This window comes from Heteronotia binoei, chromosome 15, assembly GCF_032191835.1.
Source record: "Heteronotia binoei isolate CCM8104 ecotype False Entrance Well chromosome 15, APGP_CSIRO_Hbin_v1, whole genome shotgun sequence".
Lineage (NCBI taxonomy): Eukaryota > Metazoa > Chordata > Lepidosauria > Squamata > Gekkonidae > Heteronotia > Heteronotia binoei.
This window is the reverse complement of record NC_083237.1, coordinates 2,689,996-2,703,500: the sequence shown is the minus strand read 5'-3', so window position 1 is coordinate 2,703,500 and position 13,505 is coordinate 2,689,996. Positions and strand designations below refer to the sequence as shown.

General features: G+C 49.8%; 1 protein-coding gene across 1 annotated transcript in view; it reads left to right on the top strand.

Annotated features, from left to right (window-relative positions):
- Positions 1–12,113, top strand: part of SLC2A4 (solute carrier family 2 member 4) — a 45,860-nt gene extending 33,747 nt beyond the window's left edge. Inside the window, exons 7-11 of the mRNA XM_060256826.1 lie at positions 3,928–4,115; positions 4,218–4,322; positions 6,261–6,362; positions 9,448–9,651; positions 11,870–12,113. Of these exons, the coding sequence (XP_060112809.1) occupies positions 3,928–4,115; positions 4,218–4,322; positions 6,261–6,362; positions 9,448–9,651; positions 11,870–12,073 (803 nt within the window). The 3' untranslated portion in view covers positions 12,074–12,113. The remainder of the gene's footprint in view (positions 1–3,927; positions 4,116–4,217; positions 4,323–6,260; positions 6,363–9,447; positions 9,652–11,869) is intronic.
- The last annotated feature ends 1,392 nt before the right edge of the window (positions 12,114–13,505 follow it).

The following is a 13,505-nucleotide window of genomic DNA, read 5'->3' as shown; positions in this document are numbered from 1 at the left end:
AGCTATGGAGTGTTACGAGCAAAAATTCTACTTTATGAAGATAGATCCAAGCGGGCAGCCGTGTTGGTCTGAAGCAGTCGGACAAGGAAAGGAAAGGTCCCCTGTGCAAGCACCAGTCGTTTGCGACTCTGGGGTGACGTTGCTTTCACAACGTTTTCACAGCAGACTTCTTACGGGGTGGTTTGCCACTGCCTTCCCCAGTCCTCTACACTTTCCCCCAGCAAGCTGGGGACTCCTTTGACCGACCTCGGAAGGATGGAAGGCTGAGTCAACCTCGAGCCGGCTACCTGAACCAGCTTCCGCCGGGGATCGAACTCAGGTCGTGAGCAGAGCTTAGGACTGCAGGACTGCAGCTTTACCACTCTGCGCCACGGGGCTCTTAGCTGAACAAAGCAGGAGTCAAGTGGCACCTTTAAGACCAACCAAGTTTTATTTAGAACGTAAGCTTTCGTGTGCTCTTAAGCACACTTCATCAGACGCACACGAAAGCTTACGTTCTAAATAAAACTTGGTTGGTCTTAAAGGTGACTCCTGCTTTGTCCTTCTACTTCATGAGCTACTGGCATTAAAGTTGTGAGTGCGCCCAGGGCGGGTTTTTTTTTCCAATCAGGAACGCACTTCCGGCTGGCCTGGTGTCAGAGGGTGTGGCCTAAGATGCAAATAAGCTCCCGCTGGGCTTTTTCCTACAAAAAAAGCCCTGTGCAAAACAATGGTGATGTTATGTATGTGGACTCAAGGGATGGCTTTGGGTGTTCCTGCCTGGCTCATTGGAGCCATCCAGACTGAGCTTGGGCACTTGGGAACAAAGGGCTGCAGGATGCAAACCTCTGCCGCCCTGGACCAATCACAAGCTCCCACCGGTTTGAATGACCCAATAACCCAGAGGTGTATATAACAGGGGTGGCCAACGGTAGCTCTCCAGACGATTTTTGCCTACAACTTCCATCAGCCCCAGCCATTGGCCATGCCGGCTGGGGCTGATGGGAGTTGTAGGCAAAAAACATCTGGAGAGCTACTGTTGGCCACCCCTGGTATATAAGTTTGGCCCTGTGGCCCCAGCACTCAGTCTTGTAGTGTAGCTTTCTACTATGCTTCTCCTAATCAGGGCTCTTTTTCTAGCAGGAGCTCCTCTGCATATTAGGCCACGCCCCCCTGATGTAGCCAATCCTCCAAGAGCTTAGAGGGCTCTTAGTCCAGGGCCTACTGTAAGTTCCAGGGGGATTGGCTACATCAGGGGCCGTGGCCTAATATGCAGAGGAGCTCCTGCTAGTAAAAGAGCCCTGATGAGCGTATTATCACTGATCCTGAGACTCCTCAATGCGTAGAACCCACTATACAATAGGTGACATCAGGGGGTGTGGCTTAATATGTCAATGAGTCCCTGGCTGGGCTTTTTCTACAATAAAAGCCCTGAGTGAGCCATTTGGCGACTGATTAAATTAGTTTGCTCTGGGGCCATCCTTCCTGAGCTAAGACAAAAATGTGTGAACAGGAGGCTAAAAAACTGTGAGCCAGCTCACACTCAGCTTAGAGGGGACACTGGTCACAAGAAAATCTTTTCCGTGTTAAAGAGGAATTTCAAAATGTTTTTCAAAAGACCACCCCAAGCCCTGTCCTTTCCTTGCAGTTCTGCTATCCCTGCTTTGGTGCCCATTTTTTGGGGAGGGGCGGGGGTTGTTTTGTTTTATTCTTTAGCAGAAGTCTGTCCTTCTGGCCAGCTTTGGGCTCCAGCTAACCAGGGGCCATTTAGCCAGCATGGTACCAATTAAGCAATCAGCTCTGACAACACACACCTCCGTGAAGCAATCAGCGATGATGTTTCCTGCCCTCCTTCTGAAAAGGAGAACAAGCTTGCCCAGTTCAACAGGCTCCCCAAAGACTAATGAAACAAGGGAATGTGGTCTCTAGGATTGCTGGCTCTGGGTTTGGGAAATTCCCAGAGATCTGAAGTCTGGGGGGAGTGGGGTTTGAGGAGGGACCTCAGCGGGGCAGAGTCCACCCTCCAAACTTTTTCTTTTTTTGCCAGCGGAAACTGATCTTTGCAGTCTGGAGTTCAGATATAATTCCAGGAGATTTCCACCCCACCCCACCACCCCGCAACTCGGACAAAGCATTTATCTGTTTGCAAAACAGGCCCTCTTATTTGGGGTCAGCTCTCCTTGTACCCCAAGGATTTCCCCCTTTCCTGAGCCCCCAACCCCAGCACACGCTGAAGAACTCCTCTCTGTCCTGCCCCACATCCCAGGTCTCATGTTTTAATATTTTTATTGAAATTTTCAGGTATATACATTTAAAAAGAATTTTTAAAAAAACTTTTAAAAAGGAAGGAATATGTAGAGAAACATATATTTACCATTTAACCAAATCTAAACAAATATCTTCACAGCAAAGCAAAATGCAATCACTTATTACCACAGTCCAACTTATTCCACTTAACCATAATCTTTCACCCAACCTTTATCCTCTATACCAGGGGTGTCAAACATGTGACCCAGGGACTGGATCATGCCCCCAGAGGGATCCTATCAGACCTGCAAGCAAATTAAGAGTAGGTTTGCAACTTCCAGATACACACCTGAACAGCATATTCAAGATTGCTACAGCACAGACACTGTCTCCAGTTTTTGATGCAATAATTCAGAACAAGAGGTGTCAGTTATCAGAGACTGTTAAATAAACAAAATATTACAAGAGTGCTAATGTTTTAAAGCATGTTTTAAGTTTTTAAAAAACTTTTAACTGTGTTTGTGTCCTTTATAAAGTTTATATCTCTGCTACCTAACATCACATTTCATGACACACATGGTCCGGCCCAACAAGATCTCATTTATGTCAGATCCGGCCGTCATAACAAATGAGTTTGACACCCCTGTTCTATACTGTATAAAGGAAAGGAAAGGAAAGGAAAGGAAAGGAAAGGAAAGGAAAGGAAAGGAAAGGAAAGGAAAGGAAAGGAAAGGAAAGGAAAGGAAAGGAAAGGAAAGTTCCCCTGTGCAATCACCAGTCGTTTCCGACTCTGGGGTGACGTTGCTTTCACAACGTTTTCACGGCAGACTTTTTACGGGGTAGTTTGCCATGGCCTTCCCCAGTCATCTACGCTTTCCCCCCAGCAAGCTGGGTCCTCATTTGACCAACCTCAGAAGGATGGAAGGCTGAGTCAACCTCGAGCCATCTACCTGAAAACCCAGCTTCCACCGGGGATCGAACTCAGGTCGTGAGCAGAGAGTTCCGACTGCAGGACTGCAGCTTGAACCCTCTACGCCACTGTATAAACTTAGTTTCAAATCCTTACTCTACAAATCCACATATCATCAAGTCATTTTTCCCCCCAAAGATTTCAGGTTTTCACGGCTGGCATCATCATTAGGGTTTGTAGAATCTTTCGGGCTCAAGTGCCGTGTTCTACTGGAGAAAGTTTTTCTTCCAGACGTTTCGTTCTCAGCTGCGGAGAACATCCTCAGTGGCGTTGCAGCCGGAGCAGGCGCTCAGACCTCCTTGGCTGCTGTGCATTGAGTACTTGAGGGAAGGAGCCTGTCCCTTAGCAAGTGTCAGCAGCATTGAAGGCGTTCTGACCTTCTTGGCTGCTGTGCACTCAATGCACAGCAGCCAAGAAGGTCAGAGCGCCTGCTCCGGCTGCAATGCCACTGAGGATGTTCTCCGCAGCTGAGAACGAAACGTCTGGAAGAAAAACTTTCTCCAGTAGAACACGGCACTTGAGCCCGAAAGATTCTACAAACCCTTTTTTTTTTTCTTTCTTTATCATACAGAAAGTCAGTTAGGGACTTCCGACTAGCAATAAACATAGATGACGATCTTTCCTTTCATTAAAGCGGTGCGTTCCGCCATTCCTTGCTCATTCCGACATCTTCAACCCCCATTCCTCTCGCTGCTGCAATCGTATATTATAAAAACAAACTTCCGTCCCAGGTCTCAAGCGGTTGACGGGCTGCAAAGAGGTGAGCGCCGAGCTGAACGAGATGAAGGAGGAGAAGCGGCGCATGGACATGGAGCGCAAGGTCTCCATCTTGGAGCTCTTCCGCTCCCGCATGTACCGCCAGCCCCTGCTGATTGCCATTATCCTGCAGCTCTCGCAGCAGCTGTCCGGCATCAACGCTGTGAGTTGGAGCCGCCGGTAGCCAAGGAGCGGGGCATGGGGAGGGGGAGTGACAACTGGGGGACCCCGCCCTGACGGCCTCTGTCCTGCTCTCGTTGTTTAGATATTCTATTACTCAACCGACATCTTCTCAAAGGCGAAGGTGACCAACGCGGCCTACGCCACCATCGGAGCCGGGGTGATCAACACCGCTTTCACTGTCATTTCGGTAAGAGCCAGTGGCCCCATCACATGGCTGGGGCGGGGGAACTAGGGTTGCCAAGTCCAATTCAAGAAATATCTGGGGACTTTGGGGGCGGAGCCAGGAGACTTCAGGGGTGGAACCAGGAGACTTTGGGGGCGGAGCCAGGAGACTTTGGGGTGGAGCCAGTAACAAGGGTGTGACAAGCATAATTGAACTCCAAAGGGAGTTCTGGCCATCACGTTTAAAGGGACAGCACACCTTTTTAAATGCCTTTCTTCCCTAGAAAATAATGAAGGATAGGGGCACCATCTTTTGGGGCTCATAGAATTGGACCCCCTGTTCCAATCATTTTGAAACTTGGAGGGTATTTTGGGGAGAGGCACTAGGTAATATACTAAAAATCTGGTGCCTCTACCTCAAAAAATAGCCCCAGAGCTCCCAATACCTGCGGATTAATTCCCCATTATTCCCTATGGGAATTGTTCTCCATAGGGAATAACAGAGTGCCCAGTAGACATTTCTAAAGTGGGGGGAGGGCCTCCAAAGCAGGGAATCCCCTGCCCCCTCCCCCTCTCACACACAAATACTTACTGGGTCTTGTTCCTGCAGAACTTTACTTGCTCTGAAAACGAAAGAGAAACAAAGGGAGGGGCCGTTCTCTGAGGAAACTGTTACTGACCCTTTCCCATGAAGCCCTTCCTGTTTCCTGTTTTCTGCTCAGCCTTAAAGGCACACAGCGCAGGGGAGGGCAAGGCAGGCCAGGAGCATGGCGAGCCGCGAATCCGGGCCCTTCTAGGACCCGGACTCGGGGGCTCGCCACGCCCCCGGCCCGCCTCCACCCCCCCTTTACTTCCACCCCAGAGGCGGAGCGGGCGAGGCAGCAGCGGCGCGGTGGCCTCTTCTCCGCTCGCCGTGGCTGCTCCTCCGAGATGGGCTCAGCCTGAGCCCATCTCGGAGGAGCAACCACGGCGAGCAGAGAAGAGGCGTCAGCTGCGCAGGGGCGGCTCGCCGTTTCCCCCCTCCCCCTAGCTCCACCCCATTGTCTCCTGGCTCCACCCCCAAAGTCTCCTGGCTCCACCCCCAAAGTCCCCAGATATTTTGGGGGTTGGACTTGGGAACCCTAGTTTGCACTTGATTACCCCAGAGGGTGTGGCCTAATATGCTAATAAGTGTGCGACTTAATATGCTAATATTAGGGGATGTGGTCTAATATGCTACTGAGTTCCTGCTGGGCTTTTTCTACAAAAAATCCCTATGCGTTTGCCTAGGGCAGCGAGCCGGGTGTGTGTGTGTGCGCGCCAGATTAGGCTCTCCCCACATGACTTCAAATAGAAAAACAATTATTTGCATTAATTTTGCTGGCCTGAATCATCCTCCCTCGGCCGAGCACTGTTTTTTAAGTTGATAATTTTTTTATGGCCCGCAAATGATGTTATAAATATCCATATGACCCTTGGCAGAAAAAAAGTTCGCCACCCTTGCCTTAGAGTTAGGACTGCCAGATCAAAGTTGGGACATAGCTGGAGATTTGGGGGTGGAGCCTGGGAAGGACATGAGAGGTAATGCCACAGAGACCGCCTTCCAAAGCAGCCGTTTTCTCCAAGAGGATTTATCTGGGAATTCTGGAAATGAGGCGTAATTCCTCACCCGAAGGTTGGCACCCCTGCTTCCACCCTCAGGGGAACGGATCTCTCTCATCTGGAGATCAGTTGTAATTCTGGGAGCTCTCCAGGTCCCACCTGGAGGCTGGCAACCCTACCAAGTGGAAGTGCAGGTGGGGGAGAGAGCACCTCTCGTTGACAGCTCTCCAGGAGCGAGTGCTGGGAAAGTTCTCTCTGCTGCAGTCCCTGGAGAGCCGCCTCCAGCAAGAGAAGACGTCACGGAGCCAGGCAGATCAATCGTTTGCGTTTTCTCCTTCCTCTAACATTGCCTTCCTCCTCCTCCCGCTTTCTTCCTCTCCAGCTGTTCTTGGTGGAGCGGGCTGGGAGACGCACCCTTCACATGCTGGGCTTGGGTGGGATGTGTGTCTGCGCTTTCCTGATGACGGCGGCCTTGGCCTTGCAGGTGAGTAACACCCCCCCCCCCCCAAGCAAAGAACGAGGGTTTATTAACCAGAGCAGGGGTGGCCAAACTGTGGCTCTTTCGCACATATCGTGTGGCTCTTGAGGCCTCCACTACCCCCCTCGGCCAGTTTGGAGAAGGCATTTCTCTCTTTAAATCACTTCTCCAAGCCGAGCCAGTCAGTGTAGGGTTGCCACGTCCAATTCAAGAACTATCTGGGGACTTTGGGGGTGGAGCCAGGAGACTTTGGGGGTGGAGCCAAGATCAAGGCTGTGACGAGCATAATTGAACTCCAAAGGGAGTTCTGGCCATCACATTGAAAGGGACGGCACACCTTTGCAATGCCTTCCTTCCACAGGAAATAAAGAAGGATAGGGGCACCTTCTTTTGGGGCTCAGAGAATTGGACCCCCTGGTCCAATCTTTTTGAAACTTGGGGGGTATTTTGGGGAGAGGCACTAGATGCTGTACTGAAAATATGGTGCCTCTACCCCAAAAAACAGCCCCCCCAGAGCCCCAGATACCCACGGATCAATTCTCCATGATTTTCTATGGGAATAAATCTCCATAGGGAATCATAGAGTTCCCAGCAGACATTTCCCTTCCCTCCCCCCGCTTTCCGACGACCCTGAAGCAGGGGGAGGGCCTCCAAACAGGGGTATCCCCTGCCCCCACCTGGGGATTGGCAACCCTAAGTCAGCAGCTTGAAGAATGCATTTAAAGTTGCTTTCTTTCCACTTCTCTCTCCATCTGTGTGCCGGCCAGCCCCTCCCTTCCAGTTCTCCCTCCATCTATTTGCCGGCTGGCCTGCCTTCCTGTCTTGCAGCTCTCAAAATGTGACGTTCACGTCTCAAACTTCTGACATTTGTTCTACGTGGTTCTTAAATTAAGCAAGTTTGGCCACTCCTGAACTAGAGTCACACCGCAACACACACACACAAACCCCCCTCTGGGAGCAAACCACAAATCTGAAATGGTGCAGTCAGATCTTTGTCAGACAAACGGGGGATGATTTGGACTTCAGGCACCCCCTTCTCTTCCCCCACACCTCTGCACATCTAGGGTTGCCAAGTCCAATTCAAGAAATATCTGGGGACTTTGGAGGTGGAGCCAGGAGACTTTGGGGGTGGAGCCAGGAGACATTGGGGTGGAGCCAGGAGCAAGGGTGTGACAAGCATCATTGAACTCCAAAGAGAGTTTTGGCCATCACATTTCAAGGGACCGCGCACCTTTTCAGTGCCTTCCTTCCATAGGAAATCATGAAGGATAGAAGCACTTTCTTTGGGGGCTCATAGAATTGGACCCCGTGGTCCAATCTTTTTGAAACTTAGGGAGTATTTTGGGGAGAGCCACTGGATACTATACTGAAAATTTGGTGCCTCTACCTCAAAATACAGGGCCCCCAGGGCCCCAGATACCCATGGATCAATTCTCCATTAATAAGTCTCCCTAGGGAATCATGAGTACCCAGCAGACATTTCCCTCCCCTCCCCCTGCTTTCTGATGACCCTGAAGCGGGGGGAGGGCCTCCAAACCGGGAGCTCCCCTGCCCCCACCTGGGGATTGGCAACCGTATGCACATCACAATGGCTTCTGTCAGCCAGGAGCGGGAAGGTGTTATGCACGCTGCCCACCTCATCCAAATGACAGAGTCCCAGGCCCTAGATTTCTCCCTAAATGGCCCAGGCTAACCCAGTATCATCTGACCTCAGAAGCCAACCAAGGTCAGCCCTGGCTAGTATTTGGATGGGAGACCACCGAGGAAGTCCAGGGTTCCCACGAAACGGGAACTGATCAGGAAAATACTGGAAGCAGCAGAGATGGACGATTTATCACGATTGCCTGCTGGGAAAATCCAAGGAAGAAGCAAGAAAGTATTGGGAGAAGTTACGTGTATGGCTAGACACTTAAATTGCTTTGGTGTGGACTGTGGTTAATATTCTTCAATTTATATGGTTGAAACACAAGCTAAATCGATAACCTAAATGGGAACTTACAATATAATTCTATATTACTGTCGCTGTCCTGTGGCAGTGAGTTCCAGTGTGGGAACTGATGGTTTCTCCTTGTTCACTTTGAAATCAGCCCAATTTGATGGCCTGAAGTCTACCCCTGGGGCAAAATGTTCTCCCAGCTACCACTTTCCATTCTCTTTGTTCAACCTCTCCTGTCTGCCTCAGATAGAATATCTGCGTTTGCCCCAGACACGGTGCCCTGGGCTCATTTGCACTGTGGCATTAAACAAGCACAAAAGCTTTCACGTTCTACCATATGTGGTGGACATGCAGAAGGGCGAAAAAATATTGGGTTAAAGTCCATGAACTCCTTCAAGGAATGCTGAAAACGGTAATTCAGTTTAAGCCCGAAATTGTCTTATTAAGTCTGATTAAGAAAGACGTGGCAAAAGAAAATGTTCACTTGGTAATACATGTCCTCACTGCCACAAGAATGTTATATGCAAAATACTGGAGACTGGAGAAAATGCCAAACATGGGAGAATGAATAGAAAAGATTTTTCAAGCTGCAGAAGCAGATATACTAACGGCAATAGTCAATGAGAAACCAAAAAAACTGGCCACTCAAAGATGGTGGAAATTATATGATTGGATACAAAATAGAGTTAAAGATGAGGAACACAATGCAAGTAATGGGTTATCATCTGAAAGAAATGATCTATAGAGGATAAATAAATTCAAATGAATGGACGGATGGTATAAGGATACTAAGTAATGTAGGAATTTATGAAAGAACTACCATTGTTCTGTTTTTAATAATTTTGTTTGGGGGGGTTCGATTCTTTTTAATTGGATTATGAAATAGGACATAATTATCAGGATGTAATGCACAAGATGTAATGCATGAAGAATTTCTAACCAATAAACTCAAAAGATAAAATGTAAATTAAAAAAAAAAAAAGCGCAAAAGCTGTTCAACTTAGCCCAAATTCCCTTGGGCATCCTTTGCCCGGGATCTTGATCTCTGGAGGCTGGCAGCCCTCTACAGGGTGTAGTTTGAGTCCACAGGGCCTTCCAGCCTGTATTTTTCCTACTGCATCGTTCACTCCAGCATTCCTCTCTCCCTCCCAACAGGAGAAAGTGGAGTCCATCAGCTATCTCAGCATGGTGTCCGTCTTTGGCTTTGTGGCCTTCTTTGAGATCGGGCCAGGGCCCATCCCGTGGTTCATCGTGGCCGAGCTCTTCAGCCAGGGGCCCCGCCCGGCCGCCATGGCCGTGGCCGGATTCGCCAATTGGACTTGCAACTTCATCATCGGCATGAGCTTCCCCTCCATTGCGGTACGTATCCCTTGCTGGTGCGGGAGCAGGCAGGCCGGGGGATGTGCGTGCAGGAATGTGAATTGCTGCCCTGGAGTGGAGCTGCCTGCGTGCCTCCTGGAACGGAGTGCACAAACACCCAACATGGAAGAGGGAGAAACTCACTCAAAGGGGCTTTAAAAAAAAAAAAAGCAAGTTGTTTTTGTCCTTTAGAGAGCCAGTTTGGTGTAGTGGTTAAGTGCGCAGACTCTTATCTGGGAGAACCGGGTTTGATTCCCCACTCCTCCACTTGCAGCTGCTGGAATGACCTTGGGTCAGCCAGAGCTCTTGCTAAGTGGTTAAGTGCACAGACTTTTATCTGGGAGAACCGGGTTTCATTCCCCACTCCTCCACTGGCACTTGCTGGAATGGCCTTGGGTCAGCCATAGCTCTTGTTAAGTGGTTAAATGCACAGACTCTTATCTGGGAGAACCAGGTTTGATTCCCCACTCCTCCACTTGCAGCTGCTAGCATGGCCTTGGGTCAGCCAGAGCTCTGGCAGAGGTTGTCCTTGAAAGGGCAGCTGCTGTGAGAGCCCTCTCAGCCCCACCCACCTCACAGGGTGTCCGTTGTGGGGGAGGAAGATAAAGGAGATTGTGAGCCACTCTGAGACTCTTGAGTGGAGGGCGGAATATAAATCCAATGTCTTCTTCTTAGAGAGCCAGTTTGGTGTAGTGATTAAGTGTCCACGGACTCTTAACTGGGAGAATCAGGTTTGATTCCCTGCTCCTCCACTTGCACCTGCTGGCATGGCCTTTGGTCAGCCATAGCTCTGACAGAGGTTGTCCTTGAAAGGGCAGCTGCTGTGAGAGCCCTCTCAGCCCCACCCACCTCACAGGGTGTCTGTTGTGGGGGAGGAAGGGAAGGTGATTGTAAGAGTGCCTGTTTAGTGTAGTGGTTAAGTGTGCGGACTCTTATCTGGGAGAACCGGGTTTGATTCCCCACTCCTCCACTTGCACCTGCTGGAATGGCCTTGGGGCAGCCATAGCTCTGGCAGAGGTTGTCCTTGAAAGGGCAGCTGCTGTGAGAGCTCTCTCAGCCCCACCCACCTCACAGGGTGTTTGTTGTGGGAGAGAAAGGCAAAGGAGATTGCAGGCCACTCTGAGACTCTTTGGAGTTGAGGGCGGGATATAAATCCAATATCTTCATCTACCTCACAGGGTGTCTGTTGTGGGGGAGGAAGGGAAAGGAGATTGTGAGCCGCTCTGAGACTCTTCAGAGTGGGGAGCGGGATATAAATCCAATGTCTTCTTCTTCAATGTCTTCTACATGGTTTGGGAGTGGGGTGTCTGAACTTTATCTGCATCGATAGCATTAGGAGCAGTAAAAAGGGTTGCCATTCCAGTTTGGGAAATTCCTGGAAATTTGGGAGCTTGGATCCTTGGGAGGGGGAGGTTGTCAGCAGGGTATACTACCATGGCGTCCTTTCTCCAAAGCAGCCACTTTCTCCAGGGAAACCCGTCTCTGATCTGCAGACCTCACCTGCAGGTTGGTAACCCTGCCAGAAAGTTTTAATTGTCGAGTTTATTCTTAACTTCCCTAAACGTCTGCAAACAGATGTTCAAATAGAAATCTTTGCTCATAATTAATGCCTTTCCAAGAGAGCCAGCTTGGTGCAGCGGCTAAGAATGGCAGACTCTAATCTGGAGAACTGGGTTCAATTCCCAGTTCTCCACATGAAGCTAGCTGGGTCAGCCAGTTCTCTCAGAGCTCTCTCAGCCCCTTAAAAAAAAGTCTAGCTCATCCCTGGCATAAGAGCTAGAACTTGTGGCTGCCAGGCAATCTTCAGATCTCCTGGCTATTTTATGCACAACATCACACAGCAGTAACAACAACATGTTTCCAAATTTACCCTGACACTGGTCTTGATTCAGGTGTCTCCTTCCTACCTTGCTGGAGAAGGGGCCACGGCTCAGTGGCACACAAAACTGGGGACGCCCAGGTTTAAATCCCCATTTGTGCCAGGGAAGTTCACCGGGTAACCTTGGGCCAGTCACAGATTCTCAGAGTAGCCTACCTCACAGGGTTGCTATGAAGATAAAACAGAGGCGAGGAAGACTATGTAAGTCGTTTTGGTTCCCCACTGGGGAGAAAAGTGAGGCAAAAATGAAAGCTAACAATTCTGCTATCGGAGGGAGCTGCTTCTAGGGGATTTGGCACCTTGGCCCCGATTCACCTTCTCTTGCTTTCCTTCCGGCAGGACAAGTGCGGCCCCTACGTCTTCCTCATCTTTGCAGTCCTCCTCCTGATATTCTTGGGCTTCACCTACCTCAAGGTGCCTGAGACGCGTGGGCGAACCTTCGATCAGATCGCCGCCACATTCCGACGCACCCCGTCCTTGCTGGACCGTGAGATCAAGCCGTACACAGAGTTGGATGAACTAAGCCCCGAGATCCACGAATGAGTCACCGGAGTGGGGGAAGCCGCCTGCCGAAAGACGCAGGAGGAAAGTGGGGCCTGGGGGGGTGGGTGGGAGTGAAGCCGTCTAGCACTTTATGCTCTCCCAAGACTTAAGAGTCTAACACACAGGCAGAGTTGAACCTCTCTTCCTCCTTAGGTCATTTTTTTTAGACTTGATGTATTTTAATTTCTTGCTTTTTTTTTTTTTAAAGAAATTAATTTAATAAAACAGGGCTGTCAAGTTTATTATTTTGGGGGTGGGGTTTGCATAGGAATAGCAGTCCCTCCCCACCATTCAGCAGTGGAGAAGTGTTTTGGCTTTGAGGCGTTCCAAGGAGACACAAACTTTATTCCTGCAAAGGAAGTATTGTGGGGGACTCAACAGAGCGCGCGTGCCTTCGGCCGCCATCTTTCCCATCAGGGAACGGGACAGACGTTTGCCTTGGGAGCAAAAGATCAAGGATGCAAAGAAAGACGGGATGCGGAAAGGGCCAAAATGAGGAGACCTTTTGTTATTTATATGTGAACGTTAATTTTTATGCAACCGGGGTCGATCGTTTCTGCCTCGTAATCAGTGGTGGGCCTCAGAATGCAGGAAGTCATCGAGAAGAGAGCTCTGGAGCATGTGCTGAGCGCTGAGAAAGCACCCAGGATGGGTCTTTGGTGCCAAAGCTCCCAGGTTTGAGGCTTGGTCTCTCTTGCTCTAGAAATGAAACACGGAAAGAATAATTCGGATGAGCAGTGAGAACGTTATATGACACCAAAGCTCTGAAGCCTGAAGAATCACGAGCTGTTTTTCGAACGTGTGGTCTCTGCTACACCTGGCGTGGTTCCCGCACAAGGAATAAACGGTCACTTTCCGGAACATTGTGGTGTTGCTACTAGTTGTGGGTCACTCCTGGCCTAGTGGCTCCCTCCCCATCAGGGTAGTAATCACACTGTGGTTACCTAGCAACAAGTCACCTGACCAACCTCCCAAGTTCCTTAGAAGCATAAAACAGAGGAGCGGAGAATGGAATTTACCAGTCCTGTGGTGCAGAGTGATAAAGCTGCAGTACTGCAGTCGGAGCCCTCTGCTCATGACCTGAGTTCGATCCTGGCGGAAGTCGGGTTCAGGTAGCCGGCTCGAGGTTGACTCAGCCTTCCATCCTTCCGAAGTCAGTAATACGAGCACCCAGCTTGCTGGGGGGGAAAGTGTCGATGACTGGGGAAGGCAGCGGCTAACCACTCCGTCAAAAGTCTGCCGTGAAAACGTCGTGATGGGACGTCACCCCAGAGTCGGAAATGACCAGTGCTTGCACAGGGGACTACCTTTACTTTTACCTTTTTTTGGCATGTAGGCAGAGGTTGAGCAGTAAACTATCATTGAACATAATGAAGGTATTTATTGGATTCAGGAACAAGCTTGGTTTATATGGTAACCATTTAACATAATG